General features: G+C 47.3%; 3 protein-coding genes across 3 annotated transcripts; 2 read left to right on the top strand and 1 right to left on the bottom strand.

The window, feature by feature from the left end:
• Window positions 1–4,013: 4,013 nt before the first annotated feature.
• Window positions 4,014–6,890, top strand: LOC135824236 (uncharacterized). The gene is made up of 3 exons (XM_065336966.1): window positions 4,014–4,180; window positions 4,341–5,333; window positions 5,560–6,890. The coding sequence occupies exons 1-3, from the start codon at window positions 4,014–4,016 to the stop codon at window positions 6,539–6,541; spliced, it is 2,142 nt and encodes a 713-aa protein (XP_065193038.1). The 3' UTR covers window positions 6,542–6,890.
• Window positions 6,891–6,973: 83 nt separating this feature from the next.
• Window positions 6,974–9,081, bottom strand: LOC135824820 (uncharacterized). Its single transcript, XM_065337536.1, has 4 exons — window positions 8,510–9,081; window positions 8,075–8,289; window positions 7,491–7,809; window positions 6,974–7,319 (listed from the first exon to the last, which is right to left on the bottom strand). Exons 1-4 carry the CDS (start codon window positions 9,051–9,053, stop codon window positions 7,081–7,083), a joined length of 1,317 nt encoding a protein of 438 aa, XP_065193608.1. The 5' UTR covers window positions 9,054–9,081; the 3' UTR covers window positions 6,974–7,080.
• Window positions 9,082–9,752: 671 nt separating this feature from the next.
• Window positions 9,753–13,810, top strand: LOC135824235 (uncharacterized). The gene is made up of 2 exons (XM_065336965.1): window positions 9,753–11,027; window positions 11,292–13,810. Exons 1-2 carry the CDS (start codon window positions 9,803–9,805, stop codon window positions 13,808–13,810), a joined length of 3,744 nt encoding a protein of 1,247 aa, XP_065193037.1. The 5' UTR covers window positions 9,753–9,802.
• Window positions 13,811–17,464: the final 3,654 nt, after the last annotated feature.

The raw sequence follows: 17,464 nt of genomic DNA, 5'->3' as shown, positions 1-17,464 counted from the left end.
AATTCATAGGTTAACGAGAAGATAATGTTAACGATCTTGCAGTATTCTGCCATATCCACACATAGCATAATATGAATCAGTACGGCCTCAACGGATCTTATTATAACGAAGAAATGTCATCCGTTAAAACGTTAGATTTGCTTCCTCGTAATATTATACATGTCTTACAGTATTCCTCGTATTGCTAATAGATTATTGTTCCCACCGTCACCTGTTCACAGGTCTTTGAGTGGATGGATTTTCATTGAGCATTACATTCGTTGAGAACTTGGTAGTTGTGTGCTTCTATGCATCATTACGGTAATACGCGTATCCTTGTGCTATCTATTTGTTGCAGGTGTGCTGATCTTCAGAAGATTGCGGAACTGAGTGCTGCTGAACATTTGCATGGCCATGAGCAATGGCCATGAGCAATGGTGAAGCTTGCTATTGCACTCTCAGCATGTCCTAGTATTATGCTGACTACTGCACTATGTTACTCTCTTACGCTACTACACGTATGTAAACGTGCGCGCATTCGCCCACGTATGCATTCGTTTCGTATAATTATTTGTTATCCCTCTTGACTTTACGTGTAAATGGGTGGACGTTTGCATGGCTGTTGGAGTTGCGTGTTTATTGTGTCTCTACTCTTTTCTTGGTGTTTTCCTGGCGTTGTATAAGTTTGTGTGTGTGTGTGTGTGTGTGTGTTTGTGTGTGTGCGCGTGCACAATAATTTGAAAACAAATAATTAATCCTTGGCTCTCCATTATTCTCTTTCGATTCTTGGTTTTTTTCTAGGTATTTTCTTGGCGTTGTGTGGGTATGTGCATGTGTGTGTGTGCGTGCACAAATAATTTGACAACACTACATGATTGAGATATTGTAATTTGCAGCGTCTGCGAAAAGACCACTTGATTTGAGGATGGTGTTTGTAGGGTTTTTCATGTAATGAAGTGGCTGCAGTGGCGCCTCAATACTTATTATTTATCTTGAGAAGTGAATGATGTAAAGGATTAAAGGGAGAGGCCGTTTTCTGGTTAATATTCACTGCTTACAGCAGATCCTTTGTCTAATTTCGAACTCTGGATAGGGGATGCCTAATTGGCTGGACTTTATACAGCGAGTGTTGTCCACATAAAGACTCCTTATAGTTGATTTCAAAGTTTGGACTCCATACAGTTGATTTTGGACCAATGGACTCTATATAGGGGTGAAGCCAATTGGCTGGACTCTATACAGGGAGTGATGTCCATCTAAACTTTGAGCTCACAGTTGATTCCAAGTTTGGACTCTGTACAGTGGATTTTGGACCAATGGACTCTATATAGGGGCTGGACGCTCTACTGAGTCCAACATATATACAAGGAACATTGGAGTTTGCAAAATGAGTTCGGAAACAGAGAGATGCTGTACAAAAGATACAGTGAAAGAACAAGCAGTGTACATGTAAATCAACGATTGCACATCGAAGGGATACCAGTGCTTTTGGAGCGAGAAGCGACGAGTTACTCACTGCGTTGGAAACAAGTTGTCCAAGCCCTAAGCTACCCTCCCACCCCTTGCAGACCATTGGCCAAAGATCACAGTTCTCTCTTTAGCTACCCCCAGACTGCAGAACGAGCCAGTGCGTTGTAGCAAGGAGAGTAAATGGATTAGGGACAAGAAGTCCTTTGACCACTCTCTGTTCAGGACGCTTCTGCTGAGATATCCTCTTTTAGAACTTTTTTTTTTGATACCGTGCAACACCAGCAACTTCTCATCGCAATCGCGGCCGTGGGTATTTCTGGCATAGCCCTGGCTTGGTTGCAGTCATACCTCCGTGGACGGCAGCAGCGCGTGGTTACCTACATCGGAACGTCTCCTCTGGTACCAGTTACTAGTGGCGTACCTCAAGGCACCATTCTGGGCCCTGTGCTCTTCAATTTATATGTGCGGAAGCTGCCGCTCACAGCTGATGCTCTTTCCTGCAAGCTGCCGATGTTCGCGGATGACACTGTGACGCTGTATGCCAGTAGAAGGTCGCCAAATGAAGCTGTCGGTGCCGTCAACAAGGTACTTTCAGTGCTTGCTCTAGATCTTGCGGACCTAGGGTTGTCAGTCAACTCTGCTAAAACTGTCGCCATGTTCATTTCCAAACTCCCCCTGCACCTGTCTGTTCCTGTGATACTCAACGATCAGGTATTGACCCGCGTTACCAGCACCCGAATCCTGGGGGTCATCATTGATGACCGCCTAACGTGGTCGCCTCACATTGACTTTGTAATTCGCAAGACATGTGCTAAGGTTGGCGCTCTTCGTCGGTCCTTTCGGCAATTGAGCAGGAAGGCCAGGAGGCAATTTATTGTATCAGTCATTCTACCTGATCTTTTGTACTGTTGTTCGTGTTTTGTAACGAAGCTGTCCGCTAAGGACCGCCAAAGGCTCTCTACTGTGTTCCGCCGTGCTGTGCGAGCTGCCTGTGGTGCTAAGTCACAGGACGACATCACGCCATTATTGACCACATTGGCGATTTATCCATTTGAACACTATATGATTCTCAACTTTGCCCAGTTTATTCATAGAAATCATGTCATCATCTCACTGCCTACCCTAACGGAATTATTTCCACCGATCACAACAAGCCTTAGAACTAGAAGCCACTCTAATGCTTCCATTGCCATATCTAAGCACCGGACAACTGATGGAGTAAATTCTTTTTCTAATCGTGCCGCAATTTTCTTTAATACACTACCTGCCGAGTGGCGCAGACACCACCGTACCTCTACATTTGCAAACCAACTCAGGGATCTTTTTAAAGACCCAGTGGCGTTTAAGAAGTATTTTGACCTTCTTTTTGGAATCTGCTGAGTTTCTCGATGATCTTGATAGTTCTTGTACTAAGATTGAAGTAGTAGTGACCGAGCGGGTCCTGGGACAAGGGTTGAACCCACTTGACCTTATGAATGGGTACTTGAACTTTGCGGTTGTTAATTAAGTGGCCACTTGACCTTTTAATTGGATAAGTGATAATGAAGTGGCCACTTGAGATCTGAAGTGGTTTTGAAGTGGGCCAGGTGTCATATTTAATTGGATTAATGATTAAGTGGTGTTTGAAGTGCCTCTCGGCGACATAAGTGCTTTTAAAGTGGTGGGTGTGGTTGTTAATAAGAGTCACTGTCTGGGAATGTGTTCTGAAATGGAATCACATCACATCGGCGATATCCGAATCGAGGCCACTATCATAGTCTTGTCCATCAGCCATCTTCTTCCGCCATATATTACATCACAGTCCAGCAGATACACAAACACACACACACACAAATATGTTATGAGTAATCGTTCTAGAAACTTCTTTTTTTACCTTTGTATGAGTAATCTTTCAAGTATGTTCATTCGTAGACACTTGTCTAGAACAAGAAGTGGGCAATTCGTTATCTAGATCAAAGTGACTTGACAGACAAGAGTAATGGCACAAGTATGTCATGGAAACTTCTAGACTACATCAAAAACCAGTTCTCTAAGCAGTTGATCACTCAATACTTTGAAAGACTACATGATTGTACTACCACATAATATAATTTAACAATCAGCAGCAGCAACAACAACAACAACAACACGCACATCATCATCATCATCATAGCACTGTCATTTACCGCTATTGCAGATGATGTCTTTTTTGTCAAGTCCTTGATTGCTTCTTCGTTTTTTCCTCCAACTCTTCTACCGTCACTGTCTGTCAAACACCAGTGCTTCACCCTTGCTCCTTATATACACCTCTTGAATGCTATTATACAATACACTTTCTCGATCAGCTATTATGGTATAGCAAGTCCATCACCACTGCAGCTGACCTATTAGGCGCTGTTCACACAAGGCATTACGTCATGTTTTGGGCCTCGAAAAACCCCGGGAAAGCGTTTTGGGTGGCAGAGACCTAGCGCATGGCGTTGGCATTTATCCACGAGGTGAAATATGAAAGTAGGAAGCGGTATTTTGGTCTTTCGCCTGGTCTTTTCTTTCTTGTTGGCTGTTGCCTATGGACGCTCTGGACCATGTCTGCCCAGTCGTCAGCTGAGGACCGCCTGAAGAAGTCCAGTTCGTTATGGGAATCGACTTTGCGCAAGAAAAACTCTTCGTCATGGAAAGTGGGGGAAATGAGGCTGTACCTGCAGCTGAAAGGCGAAGACGACTCTGGAAAGAAAGCTGACCTGCAAAAGAGGTGAGACACACAAAACACCTTGTCCTCTGTGTACGTGTAAGGATGCAATAAAGAATTGATATTACTCCTGAAATTGCTGTGGGAATAGTTTCCAAATAATAATAAAATGCGCAATAATATTATTATCATTCGCTGTACACACGTTTTTGTATTTGTGCAGAGTGTCGGCACTGCTGCTGTCTGGGACTGTGACTGGTGAGCTTGAGGATGACACCGCTGGAGCCTCGTCATCTGATGTCCGTTTTCCTGACAGAGGATGGAAGAAGCTGGTGGATGTGACGCAGGAGGAGCTGAAGATGAAGTTCTCAATCTTCTCCCTCATGGACTACTACATGTGCAGGAAGTCGTCTGATGGTCTGGATGCTGACGACATGAGAGCTGTGTCCTCCCATAGCTTTGGACTCTACAGCAAGAAGTACTGCCGAGATGGAGAGGTGTGCCTGGAGAATGGGACGGTGTATTTCCGTGGGTTTTGCAAGGCAGAGATGAAGACGTCGATGCGGTATAAAATAGCAATGGCAATGAAACGCGAGCCCTCTGTACGGATCATCTATGCGTCTTGTGAGTGCCGAGCTGGCATTGGCCCATCAGCCAGCTGCAAGCACATCGGGGCCATGTGCTATGGACTAGAGGAATTCTGCCGACGAGGGATATTCACTGGGATGACCTGCTCAACCAGTGACCTACAGGCTTGGAGCGCACCACCAGGCAAAAGGCGAGTTTCTGACATGGAGTTCGCTAAGCCTGTGTTCAACCATACCCCGAAGTCAACCTCCAGTCGTGCGTCCTTCGATCCACGTGCTGCCACCGCTCCAAAAGACTCTGCACCAGAAGAGCGACAGAGACTCTTTGACTTGTTGAGCTCTTGCTCCCAACCAGCCAATATCCTGGACACTCTGCGGCCATGCTCTACCTCTCCTGCTCAGACAACCACCTGCTCCACTGGATCAACCGACTGCCGGTCAGTGCCGGAGCTAGTGCAGCTGATGAAGGAGTCCAGGACGTACCGCAGCACATTCCGACCTGATGGCAGTGTTGTCGTGGCATGGTGTGATATGTTCATGCGTCATATGCAAGTGTCCAGGCAGCAACGCCATGCACTGGAGTATCGAACTCGTGGGCAGGCTGGTAACCGGCAGTGGAAAATGCAAAGGTATGTCTGAGGATAGTGTACTGCATTCAGTCCAGGAAAGTCTGCAGGCACATAACACTATCCAAAACATGACGAGTGTATACTGTTTTCATGCTTTTGTTGACGACTTTGTTTAGGCCATGACTTTACAACACTTTCAAGTATGTTCAAATTCACCCAACACTGCAGATTGGTTGGTTCATGTGTATGTCCCTCTGGTGTGTTCATTTCGTGCCCTATGCAACAGGTACGGGCGACTCACAGCATCCAACTTCGGCGTGATTGTGAAGTGCAAATCAGCACATCCGTCGTTGGTGAAACGCCTTCTATCCCAGTCAGTTATCAACAGTCCGGCCTTGTCGTGGGGCAGAGAGCATGAAGATGAAGCCGTCCGCATCTACTTGGAGAAGCAGCACATGTCTGGCATGAATGGCCTGTGTGTCTCACGGCGTGGTCTTGTTGTCATGCAGTGTGGGTACGTTGCTGCCAGCCCAGATGGAATCGTATTCGTCCCGACCCAGCCGCTGACATCGCAAATGGGTTTACTTGAGGTCAAATGCCCATATTCCCATCGTCACCACTCTCCCCAAGATGCATGCATGGAGTCTGGCTCCAACCCATTCTACTGCACATGGTCAGATGGAGGTTTATGCCTACGGCGACAACATGACTATTTCTATCAAGTGCAAGGTGGCATGGCAGTTGCTGAAGTGCAGTGGTGCGACTTTGTCGTGTGGACGCCAATGGGCATCGCTATACAGCGAATCCCATTCGACGCGGCGTTCTGGAAGGAGCAGATGGAGCCGAAATTGACCGGCTTCTACCGTGGTTGGCTGCTTCCGCAACTTCTTCACCCACAAGAAGAGCCCGTCTGCTACACGGATGTTGCCCCTGCCGACCTCACCCAGCTCAATGTGCCGCCGCCAGTGTCGTGTGCTCTACAAGATGCCGCCACCTCTCCAACGCAAGAGAAGGATAGCCCGCCACGACAGGTGTGCGCTGCAGAAGATGCTGCCAAGTCTCCAACGCAAGGAAATGTGGACCGGCAGCAACGTATGTCAACCGCCACAGGAGTCTCATCCTGCTGCCAAGGTTGTTCATTTGATCGAGCATTGGCATTGCATCCGTGCAAAGTCTGTGCCCATCAGTTCCATCATATGTGCACGAATGATGACATGGGCAAAGTTTGCAGTTGCTGCTTGAGAGCTCATGGTGACGTCAGTCTTTGACGTGTTCATTGGCTGCCACCATTGCTACATGTATTTCCCCACCCTATGGACGGTGGAGCTGTGGCAATGCATCCACATGAACGGCTACGCATGCATACGGTGTACATACTTATATTGTCAGTGTACATAATGTCTAGTGTTTTATTGCCAGTGTACAGAACATGAAAGTGGATACAGCCCCACGTCACACCATTTTTTTTACAACCATACGTGAACATAGCCCACTTTATTGCCGTACATGACAGCCACACACATGCTTGTGATTTGTATGGTTGCTTCCATGATCCATTGAGTTACTTTCATAGAACGCACTTTTGTCACTTCATGCTGAAAAGAAAAGAGGAGAAATACAGGCAGTGATATTGCTATGGTGGTGACAGCAGTCACGTGTGGAAAATAGCAACGGATGCATGGTGGGGGGTTGGGGGGGGGGGGGGGGGGAAGAGGCTCACAGAAGCAAACACTGGGACAGGCCATCATGAACCTGTCAGTAACTGAACGCATTGAGCAGTAACGGTGCAGCAAGAAATGGAAGGAAGCTATGTAATGAGCTGCGCACCAAAATCGGCAACCACACAGCAAACCAGAAATATGGCATCAGCAATGTCAAAGTGAGCGGATAGAATAAAATCCAGGATGTGAAAGTTCTTTATTCGTTCGATAGCACGTTCTACATGAACGCGTAGCGAGGCAACGCGGCGGGTCTGCACCAACTCCTTTTCGGTCAGCTGTTGGCCATTCTTGATGAACGGTGGTATGTTGACATAGGCACCCCGTTCTGAGGTAACAAGAAACAAGAAGCACAGTTTATAAGCTTCCAAGGAAAACTTGCTTACACCACCATTTCCAGCATTGACTGCACAACACATCTACTGTAAGGAGGAGTTTACAGCACTGATCGCAACCATAAAGTATTGTTCACCAAAAGGAAACAAAACAGGGGACATACCTTCACAGAGTTCCTTGATTGTGAATCCTTTGTCCGCCATGACTGAGTCACCTTTGTCCAGCAAATCCAGCACTCCACACGTCTTGGTGATTTCACGGTCAGAAACTGACCCACCATACAGGGAAGAGATGAACGAGATAGCTCCACTGGGTGTGATGCAAACTAGAGCTTTGAATGTGTTTCTATTCTTGTACGTTGACCAGGTGACTCTCTGAGTGTCGGGGTCGGAGGGAATCTGGATGGGGAACTCGGTGCAATCGATTATAGTGCGTGTGGTGGGGTATAGGTCGCGGAACTTCTGGGGCATAGCGGCATCGATCTACAGGTTAGTAGATAGAACATGGGCACATAGCACACACACACACACACACACACACACCAATGGGACTCAATTCTCGAAAGACCAGATCAAGCACAGACACTGATGCGATCGTATGTAAGGTATACTTTAGGAAAAAAATAAACCAGCCCTATTGCAATCCAAAAGGCTGGACTCACTAACGACCAGTAATGGGTTAGGCTTCAGCTGTTGAGCCACGGGCATATCATCAACAGACATAAATCATTCTGGCATGACAACTAACCTGCGCTCTAGACGGCCAGGCGGGTAGCTGTGCGGACTTGAAGGCGTGGTACATGACCATAAGGTACGAGGTGAAGATGCGGCTCACAGTACCTGCACTGATTGAAAACCTCTGAGCCAGGTCTTCGTTAGGACAATCCAGCCGCAACTTCATGAACGTAAGGAGCAGGCTGTTTTCATCGTCCAAGGCCCTCACACACTGACGTTGCCGTTCACCTATGCAGTGGGCACAGTACATTGAACCGAGACATGTATGACATGGCCCACAAAAAGAAGTTTGATTTGCCAGGAGGATGGAGACTCACAGCACTGAGTATGGAAATTATGGTACCGACACAAGTAGGTTCCGTACTACTGAAGTCATTCCACCCAACAACATTGCAAAGCACAGTATTTACATCATCAAAATCTAGCACAGAGCAGATAACATCCTCACCTGTTCTTGCTCCATTCCATAAGGTCATCCCCTTGCAGTGGGGCTCCAGGAAAGCCACCAATGCCTGAAATTGCTCATAGCTGGGGATACCAGTATAGAACTTGGTGAGGCTGTCACTGTTGCAAATCCTGGCGACAGAAAACTCTGGTGCTGGTGCTGTGGCAGTTTCCTCCAACTTGACTCGCAGTGCCTCATTCTCCTGTGTCAACTTCTGCACCTCCATCCGCAACCGTGTGTTCTCCTCCAAACATTCCTGGATCTGAGTTCGCACTTCACTAATCTGCTCATCAACGCTGGGCAGGGATGGTGATGGCTGCTCCTCACAAGTGCTTTCACATGTTTCAGGCTTCGCTGCTGACGGTTGGGGCGTTTTGTCCTGATGTGTCTTCAGAGCCACGCGTTCTTTTGGCGTTTTCCTCGTCTTCTCTGCTGCTGACCATGCGAACAGCGTTGGGATAGGATGCTCCTTGGAGCGCTTTCCGCCAACAAAATGAGCGCCGCAGACCCTTGTCGAGCTGCCCACAACCACACTCGATGTCCGCATGTTGTGGAGCCACTTTTTGAGTGTAGGCTTCTTTCCCAGAGGAAGACGGTGAAAAGAAAGCTTTATTCCATCTTTCCGCTTGCCACCCCGATTAGAGCAGCCAAAGACGCAGCAAGTCTTCGTCATCGTGTCTAAACGACTACAACCACTTCCTCCACAGTCGACAGATAACCTGAACCTAACTAAACCAAAATGTAAGTTTGTTCTTTCTTCAAACAACGAAGCCCAAAAGTTTTTGCCACCCAATCTGAGCTTCCCGCGCGATGACGTAAACCAATGATGTCACTTGCCCTTGTGTGTACAACGCCTATTGAATTACCCGTCGAAAGTTCTGGAACCTAAATTTCAATTTCAATTGTAATGCTACGTAGTGGAGGTACAACTGAAAAACAATGCATTTCCCACCAATTGATCAGACATGTAGGTTGATACGGTTGAAAGCACCTTTCGCGGCTTTAAATTTCAATTGTAATGGTAGGTAGTGGAGGTACAACTGAAAAACACAATGCATTTCTTACCAATAGATCAGACATGTAAGTTGATAGGGTTGAAAGCACTTTTAGCGGTGGTATTTGTATTACAAAGAAACATCTCGAACATCGATGCAAAAAGAACCTGTCAATAGCATGCACTCTGTACTGCATTCTACCAACTCTCATTGCACACTCCACACAGTATATAAACCGCAGCTCACACCCGCAACTGTATCACAGGTTGGTGAAACAGTGCTACCGCTACTCCTTTGAAACATGAAGCGGATGCATAGTTCAAGCGGCGGCGGCGGTGGTGATAGTGATGTGGGAGTTGGTGAGGATGACAGCTCTTCACCCCCAAAATTGAGAAAAGAATCCGCACTTACTTTGACTCGTACAGCTCCTCGTGGATTCTTGAGAGAGTATAGAGCCAGTTTCCTAGACGAGCAGAAGGACGTTCTTGGTGTTCTCAACGATCTATCACCAGATCTGTATGAAACAATGGTGCACGAGCTAGGCATCCAGCAGTTCAAAGCTGTACTGGTTCTTTGTGTCACTGTTGAGAAGCCCAATGCCGCAGGTGCAATCGTCTACGCCTCTCCATTTTTCCGAAGCCGGCCTATGACTGTGTTGAACGTGAGCAACATTCCAGGTCTACTAACCGCCGCCTTCGACGGGATCACTGCAAAGGTGGACGCTTGGGTGCAAGGTGGTTCAGGCTGGGCTGTGAGTAACGTGAAAACTGCACATCTTGATATTTGCAAGTATCGTCCAATGCGCATGTCGTCGTACCTTCCTCTACCTAAAAAGTTAGCTTCGTCAAAGGCCATCATCAATGTGAAGAATGACGACGAGCAGTGTCTGAAGTGGGCTCTTCTGTCTGCCCTGCATCCAGCTGTGCAACATGCAGAACGTGTGAGCAAGTATGCGCAGTATTCGCAGAGTCTCAACTTTGACGGTGTAGAGTTCCCTGCAACCATAGATGATGTGTACAGGGTGGAGAAGGCCAACTCGCTGAACATCAACGTGTTTGCATTTGAAGAAAACTACATCATTCCCATAAAGTTATCAGGTAGTGACAATGCAATAAATCTCCTGATCCTGCAAGATGATCTCCTTAGCCATTACTGTTGGATAAAGAACTTTAGCGCTCTATGTGCCAGCCAGACAAAGTGCAAGACGAAGAGGTACTTCTGCATGCGATGCCTCTCCGCACATCGCAGCGATACCACTCTGAAGAAGCATCAACTATACTGCAGCGATGTGAAGGCAGCGACAGTCCAGATGCCAAAAGCAGACGAGCAGCTCAAGTTCACGGAGATACAGCGGAAGATGAAAATGCCGTATGTGATCTATGCCGATACTGAGTGTCTGCTGAAAGCAACGTCTCCAGAGCGCCATGGGAAGCAAACTGTTCGTGAAGCTGAACACGTACCATGTGCAGTGTCGTATGTCGTCGTACGCTCTGATGGTGTACTGAAGAACACTTTCACGTTCAGAGGTGAGTCCTTCAGCATAACTAATTAAATGTACTGCTCAATGTGTGTGTGTGTGTGTGTGTGTGTGTGTGTGTGTGTGTGTGTGTGTGTGTGTAAATGTGAAATATCAGCGTTAATCGTATACCCAGTCGTTAAATCTTTATTCTCACAATATCCAGTGGTCAATAAGAGAGATAATATTTTATGAAAAAAAAGAGGAAAGAGTGAGGAATAATTTGTTGTTGTTGTTGTTGTTGTTTTTGTTCTTTCTACTTTTGTATATGTAGGAGATGATCCGATTGAAAAGCTTTTCGAAGAGCTCTCCAAGGAGGAAGAGCGCATAGAGGAAGACCTGAAGAACATACGTCCTATCATCATCACGGATGATGAAGAGGTGCAGTTCCGCAATGCCGCAGAGTGCTGGATCTGTGGCAAGAAACTGAAGGGTGCTGATCGGGTGCGCGACCACGACCACCTCACCGGACTGTACAGAGGAGCTGCACACAACGCCTGCAATTTGAAGTTCCGCATCGTGCCAGAGCACCATCCCATCCCCGTTGTATTTCACAACCTGAAAGGGTATGATGGACATCTCCTGATATCCAGCATCGGCCTCACGTCCATGAACACTGAGGAGTACATTGACAGACAAGGACGGCGTCGACGCAAGGTGAAGGGGCGTGTTACTGTCATACCCAACAATATGGAGCGGTATGTGTCATTCTCGTGGGGGAGATTCAGATTCATTGACAGTCTTTCCTTTCTGAACGCATCGCTGGACAAGCTAGTGAGCAACACGCCTCGCGACTCGTTCTTTCACCTCAAGTCCCTGGCTTCGTCGTACAGCAACAACGCCACGGGCAGCAACGTCACGGGTAGCAACGCCACGGGCAGCAGCAGCAGCAGCAGCAGCAGCACCACCACCACCACCAGCAGCAGCACGACCAGCAGCACCACCAGCAGCACCACCAGCAGCACCACCAGCAGCACCAGCAGCACCAGCAGTGCACCAGGCTCGTCTAGCAATACCCTGCTGGATCTCCTGCATCGCAAAGGTGTCTATCCCTACGAATACATGAACAGCAGCGCTAGGTTTTCCGAGACTGGTCTTCCTGCAAAGGAAGACTTTTACTCACGCCTCTCAGAGTGCCACATCAGCGATGAGGACTACTGCCATGCCCAGCGTGTGTGGACTGCATTCGGCTGTAGCGACATGGGCGACTACCATGATCTCTACCTGAAGACCGATGTGCACCTTCTTGCAGATGTGTTTGAGAAATTTAGATGCACTGCAATGGCCACGTACGATTTGGACCCGACACACTACTACACCCTGCCTGGATTCGCGTGGGACGCCCTTCTGAAACATACAGGAATCTCGCTCACTCTGCTGGACGACGTGGACATGCATCTGTTCGTCGAGCGCGGTCTTCGTGGCGGTGTTACAATGGCGTCACACCGCCACGCCAGGGCGAACAACAAGTACATGAGCTCACACGACCCTGAGCAGGCGTCAACATATCTTCAATACCTCGACGCGAACAACCTGTACGGCTGGGCCATGTCGCAGCACTTGCCGACATCAAAATTCCAGTGGTGTGCCCCCAGTGACGAACTCCTGCAGAAGATCCTCACCCAGCCAGATGACGCAGACACTGGGTACATGGTGGAGTGTGATCTGTCAGTGCCCACAGAGTTCCACGATCGCCTGAACGACTACCCACCCGCACCGGAGCGTGTAACCATCACCGAGAGTATGATGTCGCCATACCAGCGCGACTTGATTGCAGCAGATCCTGTCTCCGGACTGAGTGCTCCGAAACTGGTCCCGAACCTCATGCCGAAGCAGCGCTACGTAGCACACTACCGTAACCTCAGGCTGTACAGCCGTCTAGGTCTGAGGATCGATGCTGTACACCGCGTGCTCAGTTTCCGCCAAGCTCCGTGGATGAAGCCCTACATCCAGCTGAACACGGAGCTTCGGAAGAAGGCGAAGAACGATTTCGAGAAGGACTTCTTCAAATTAATGAATAACGCTGTGTTTGGGAAGACAATGGAGAATGTGAGAAGAAGGATCTCCATTAGACTGCTGCGTGTGGAAGACGAGGAAGATACCATTCTCACAGCTGTGGCTAAGTCCACCTACGTCCGCCATGTCCTCTTCGACAACGGGCTTGTGGGCGTCGAGAACAGGAAGCTTGCGGTCCACCTCAACAAGCCGGTGTACGTTGGCATGAGCATCCTGGAGCTGAGCAAGGAGCTCATGTACAGATTTTACTATGACGAGCTCCAGCCACGCTACGGAGACCGCATGAGCCTGCTGTACACAGACACGGACTCGCTGGTGCTGCTGTTCCGCACGGAGGACCTCTATGCGGACATGAAGAGTATGGCCGATCAGTACGACACCAGCAACTTTAGCCCCGACAGTCCTCTGTACAGCGAGAGTAATAAGAAGGTTGTAGGTAAATTTAAGGACGAGCTCGGAGGGAAGCTCATGACAGAGTTCGTGGCGCTCAGATCCAAAATGTACGCGTACGATGGCGAGGAGAGTGGTCAGCGTGCAAAGGGCGTCAAGAGAGCGGTGACGAGAAGATTCACGATCGCGGACTACCGTCAGTGTCTGGTCGACAGGACGAGGATGTCACACGCAATGACCACCCTGCGCAGCCATTCGCATCGTATCTTCACCGAGACGATGACCAAGTCGTCTTTGTCGCCGTTCGACAGCAAACGATACATCCGAACGGACGGTGTCAGCACACTTGCACATGGGCACCACCGCATCGCACTGCTGGATGACTGAACAATGATGGTTGTGGTTGACAATCACAATTATTAGTCACACCCTGTACCATATCAATTCCATTTGTCTAATGAGTTACTGATCTTGATCTTGATGATGATGATGATGATGTTGATGTTATTATTTTTCTACATACTACATAATTTTGTTTTCTCCATAACTTAACTAGACTTTTAATATAGCTAAACATAATTGCGTGAAATGCAATTGCACAGTTGATGATGTTTACGATGATGGCAATGTTTGATGTTGATGTTGATGTTGATGATGATAATAAGAATAAGATTGCTCTTGTCGGCAGCTAGAGCTTGCTCAATTGTCCGTTGTCAATCCAGGAGTTGAACTTGTCCGGGTAGCCTTTCCACTTGACCAGAGACTGTCCGGGGCGTTTGCGCAGGATTTTCTCCACGCGGAACTTGGTTTTCCTTGGTTTTCTGCAGTTGATGTTCGTAGAAACTGCCCTGAATAGGCTCGTTCATGAGATCTCGAATGTTGTAGGTGGGTGGTTGGGTGGGTAGAACTCTATTCACGACGAACACCTCTTCAGTCCAATTGGGTGTGTAGCCTGTATGTGTGTGTGTGTGTGTGTGTGTGTACATCTCCAATAATATACATGTAGCTCAAAGTGAGACAGGCGAGGATAGACATAATAGTTATCAATGAGAGCATTTGTGGAATTCCAAAATTCGTGAATGTTGACTGGGTTTGCTGACAACGCTTGTAGTGCACCACGTCAATAGCATGCAGTTCTTGATAAAAGAACTCAACTAGAGTGCAGTGCAGTTCATGACCGTATCCTCTCAGCGACACTTCTTCGCACAAGAGAATGAGCATTGCAACCAACACGATGATCATACTAATGTTGTTACTGGAAGGGGTGCTCTTCACCTTCTTGAACACGCAGGATAGGTTCTTCATGAGGTAGCGTTGAGCAATGTCAGACTTGTCAGTAGCAGTACTAGGGGCTGTCCCATCAGGGGTTGGATCAATTGGAAACAACAGCTTCACTACATCAAGTAGTTCTTTCCGCCCGCAGGAAGCCATGTCCTTGGCAGCAATCCAGATCAAGTTGGTTATGGGGTGACTTTCAACAACTGCTTGGTCATATCCAGGTCTCCATTGAAAGGTTCCACCATGTTCGTCAGCGAGGTTGCGATTCCTAACCGCGCAGCACACCGCATCAGCGTACCCATTGGACAATGTCCGTCCTCATCATGACCTTTCAAAATAGACCACAATCATGTTCATCATCATCATCTTCTTCTTCTTCTTCTTCTTCTTCTTCTTCTTCTTCTTCTTCTTCTTCTTCTTCTTCTTCTTCTTCTTCTTCTTCTTCTTCTTCACCAAAGTAATAACAAGGATGAAGACAACAATTACTTGTGACTTGACAATGACTCTTTGAGAAATGATTGAAAATTAAGATGTCAGGTTTTTTTTATTTATACATGTATAACAGAAGCAGCAGCAGCAGCAGGAGCAGGAGCACCCTTCATCCTCCTTCTCCTACACATGGCACTTGAGAAACGGTACAGCACACATTTCAACTCCTGAGGAATTACTTCCACACGGGGTTCATAGCACCCGTAAGATTTGATTAGTCTTTGCATCAGTTCATTTTTCCTCAGAATTAAACTCTCGGATATTCAGCTTAAACTTCTTCACCTGAAAAGGGGTAAGAGGCTTTGTACGGATTAGAAGTTGGCGGAGCCAGTCTTTCGAAAATTGCTGCGGTTTGCAACTCATTAGCTTGCTGGATCGTGCCCACGACACATGGCTCTTTGGAAGATATGGCTGAAGCTTCTGGCAAATCTCGTCGTGGCCAGCACAGATGCATGTCAGAGCTATGGCATAGTTCAGGCTCTTGTAGCCATTCTCCTTCTTCATGTACTGCAACGGTTCCAGCACACCGTGAAGGTTCAGCAGGACACCGGTCTTTTCCATGAAGCGTACCAGATGTCTATCGACGGCAGTCAATCGCTCCCGAGCGGCATATAACTGAAATACCGCCGCTAAAAGGTACTTTCAACCATATCAGCTCACAGGTCTGGACAATTGGTAAAATGCATTGTTTTTCAGTTGTACCTCCACTACATAACATTACAATTGAAATTGAAGTTAACGTTCGAGAACCTTCGACGGTACGGGTAATTCATTTCTAAGTCTGCTGCAGTGGTGGCGGGGTCGCTATACCCTAATGGTTTCAAAAACATCCCAGACAGTCAATCTTATTAACACCACACCCACCACTTTAAAAAGCACTTATGTCGCCGAGAGGCACTTCAAAACCATTAAGTCATTAACCCAATTAAATGTGACACCTAGGCCACTTAAAACCACTTCACGTTTCAAGTGGTCACTTAATTACCACTTATCCAATTATAAGGTCAAGGGGATTAATTAACAACCGACGGAGTCGACTCCGTCGACGGAGTCGGTTGTTAATTAGTCCCCTTGACCTTATAATTGGATAAGTGGTAATTAAGTGACCACTTGAAACGTGAAGTGGTTTTAAGTGGCCTAGGTGTCACATTTAATTGGGTTAATGACTTAATGGTTTTGAAGTGCCTCTCGGCGACATAAGTGCTTTTAAAGTGGTGGGTGTGGTGTTAATAAGATTGACTGTCTGGGATGTTTTTGAAACCATTAGGGTATAGCGACCCCGCCACCACTGCAGCAGACTTAGAAATGAATTACCCGTACCGTCGAAGGTTCTCGAACGTTAACTTCAATTTCAATTGTAATGTTATGTAGTGGAGGTACAACTGAAAAACAATGCATTTTACCAATTGTCCAGACCTGTGAGCTGATATGGTTGAAAGTACCTTTTAGCGGCGGTATTTCAGTTATATGCCGCTCGGGAGCGATTGACTGCCGTCGATAGACATCTGGTACGCTTCATGGAAAAGACCGGTGTCCTGCTGAACCTTCACGGTGTGCTGGAACCGTTGCAGTACATGAAGAAGGAGAATGGCTACAAGAGCCTGAACTATGCCATAGCTCTGACATGCATCTGTGCTGGCCACGACGAGATTTGCCAGAAGCTTCAGCCATATCTTCCAAAGAGCCATGTGTCGTGGGCACGATCCAGCAAGCTAATGAGTTGCAAACCGCAGCAATTTTCGAAAGACTGGCTCCGCCAACTTCTAATCCGTACAAAGCCTCTTACCCCTTTTCAGGTGAAGAAGTTTAAGCTGAATATCCGAGAGTTTAATTCTGAGGAAAAATGAACTGATGCAAAGACTAATCAAATCTTACGGGTGCTATGAACCCCGTGTGGAAGTAATTCCTCAGGAGTTGAAATGTGTGCTGTACCGTTTCTCAAGTGCCATGTGTAGGAGAAGGAGGATGAAGGGTGCTCCTGCTCCTGCTGCTGCTGCTGCTGCTGCTTCTGTTATACATGTATAAATAAAAAAAACCTGACATCTTAATTTTCAATCATTTCTCAAAGAGTCATTGTCAAGTCACAAGTAATTGTTGTCTTCATCCTTGTTATTACTTTGGTGAAGAAGAAGAAGAAGAAGAAGAAGAAGAAGAAGAAGAAGATGATGATGATGAACATGATTGTGGTCTATTTTGAAAGGTCATGATGAGGACGGACATTGTCCAATGGGTACGCTGATGCGGTGTGCTGCGCGGTTAGGAATCGCAACCTCG

This window comes from Sycon ciliatum, chromosome 9, assembly GCF_964019385.1.
Source record: "Sycon ciliatum chromosome 9, ocSycCili1.1, whole genome shotgun sequence".
NCBI classification, from domain to species: Eukaryota; Metazoa; Porifera; class Calcarea; order Leucosolenida; family Sycettidae; genus Sycon; species Sycon ciliatum.
Note: the sequence above shows the minus strand (reverse complement) of the source record. Positions and strands in the feature narration are given on the sequence as shown.

What these genes read in the sequence shown, in the direction of transcription:
- LOC135824236 (XM_065336966.1), top strand. Translation starts at nt 4,014, where the DNA reads ATGTCTGCCCAGTCGTCAGCTGAGGACCGCCTGAAGAAGTCCAGTTCG. An exon ending in AAAGCTGACCTGCAAAAGAG is followed by an intron (nt 4,181 to 4,340) that starts GTGAGACACACA and finishes GTATTTGTGCAG; the next exon opens with AGTGTCGGCACTGCTGCTGT. An exon ending in CGGCAGTGGAAAATGCAAAG is followed by an intron (nt 5,334 to 5,559) that starts GTATGTCTGAGG and finishes CCTATGCAACAG; the next exon opens with GTACGGGCGACTCACAGCAT.
- LOC135824820 (XM_065337536.1), bottom strand. Translation starts at nt 9,053, where the DNA reads ATGCGGACATCGAGTGTGGTTGTGGGCAGCTCGACAAGGGTCTGCGGC. An exon ending in CCTGGCCGTCTAGAGCGCAG is followed by an intron (nt 7,810 to 8,074) that starts GTTAGTTGTCAT and finishes ACTAACCTGTAG; the next exon opens with ATCGATGCCGCTATGCCCCA. An exon ending in AATCAAGGAACTCTGTGAAG is followed by an intron (nt 7,320 to 7,490) that starts GTATGTCCCCTG and finishes TTGTTACCTCAG; the next exon opens with AACGGGGTGCCTATGTCAAC.
- LOC135824235 (XM_065336965.1), top strand. Translation starts at nt 9,803, where the DNA reads ATGAAGCGGATGCATAGTTCAAGCGGCGGCGGCGGTGGTGATAGTGAT. An exon ending in GAACACTTTCACGTTCAGAG is followed by an intron (nt 11,028 to 11,291) that starts GTGAGTCCTTCA and finishes TTGTATATGTAG; the next exon opens with GAGATGATCCGATTGAAAAG.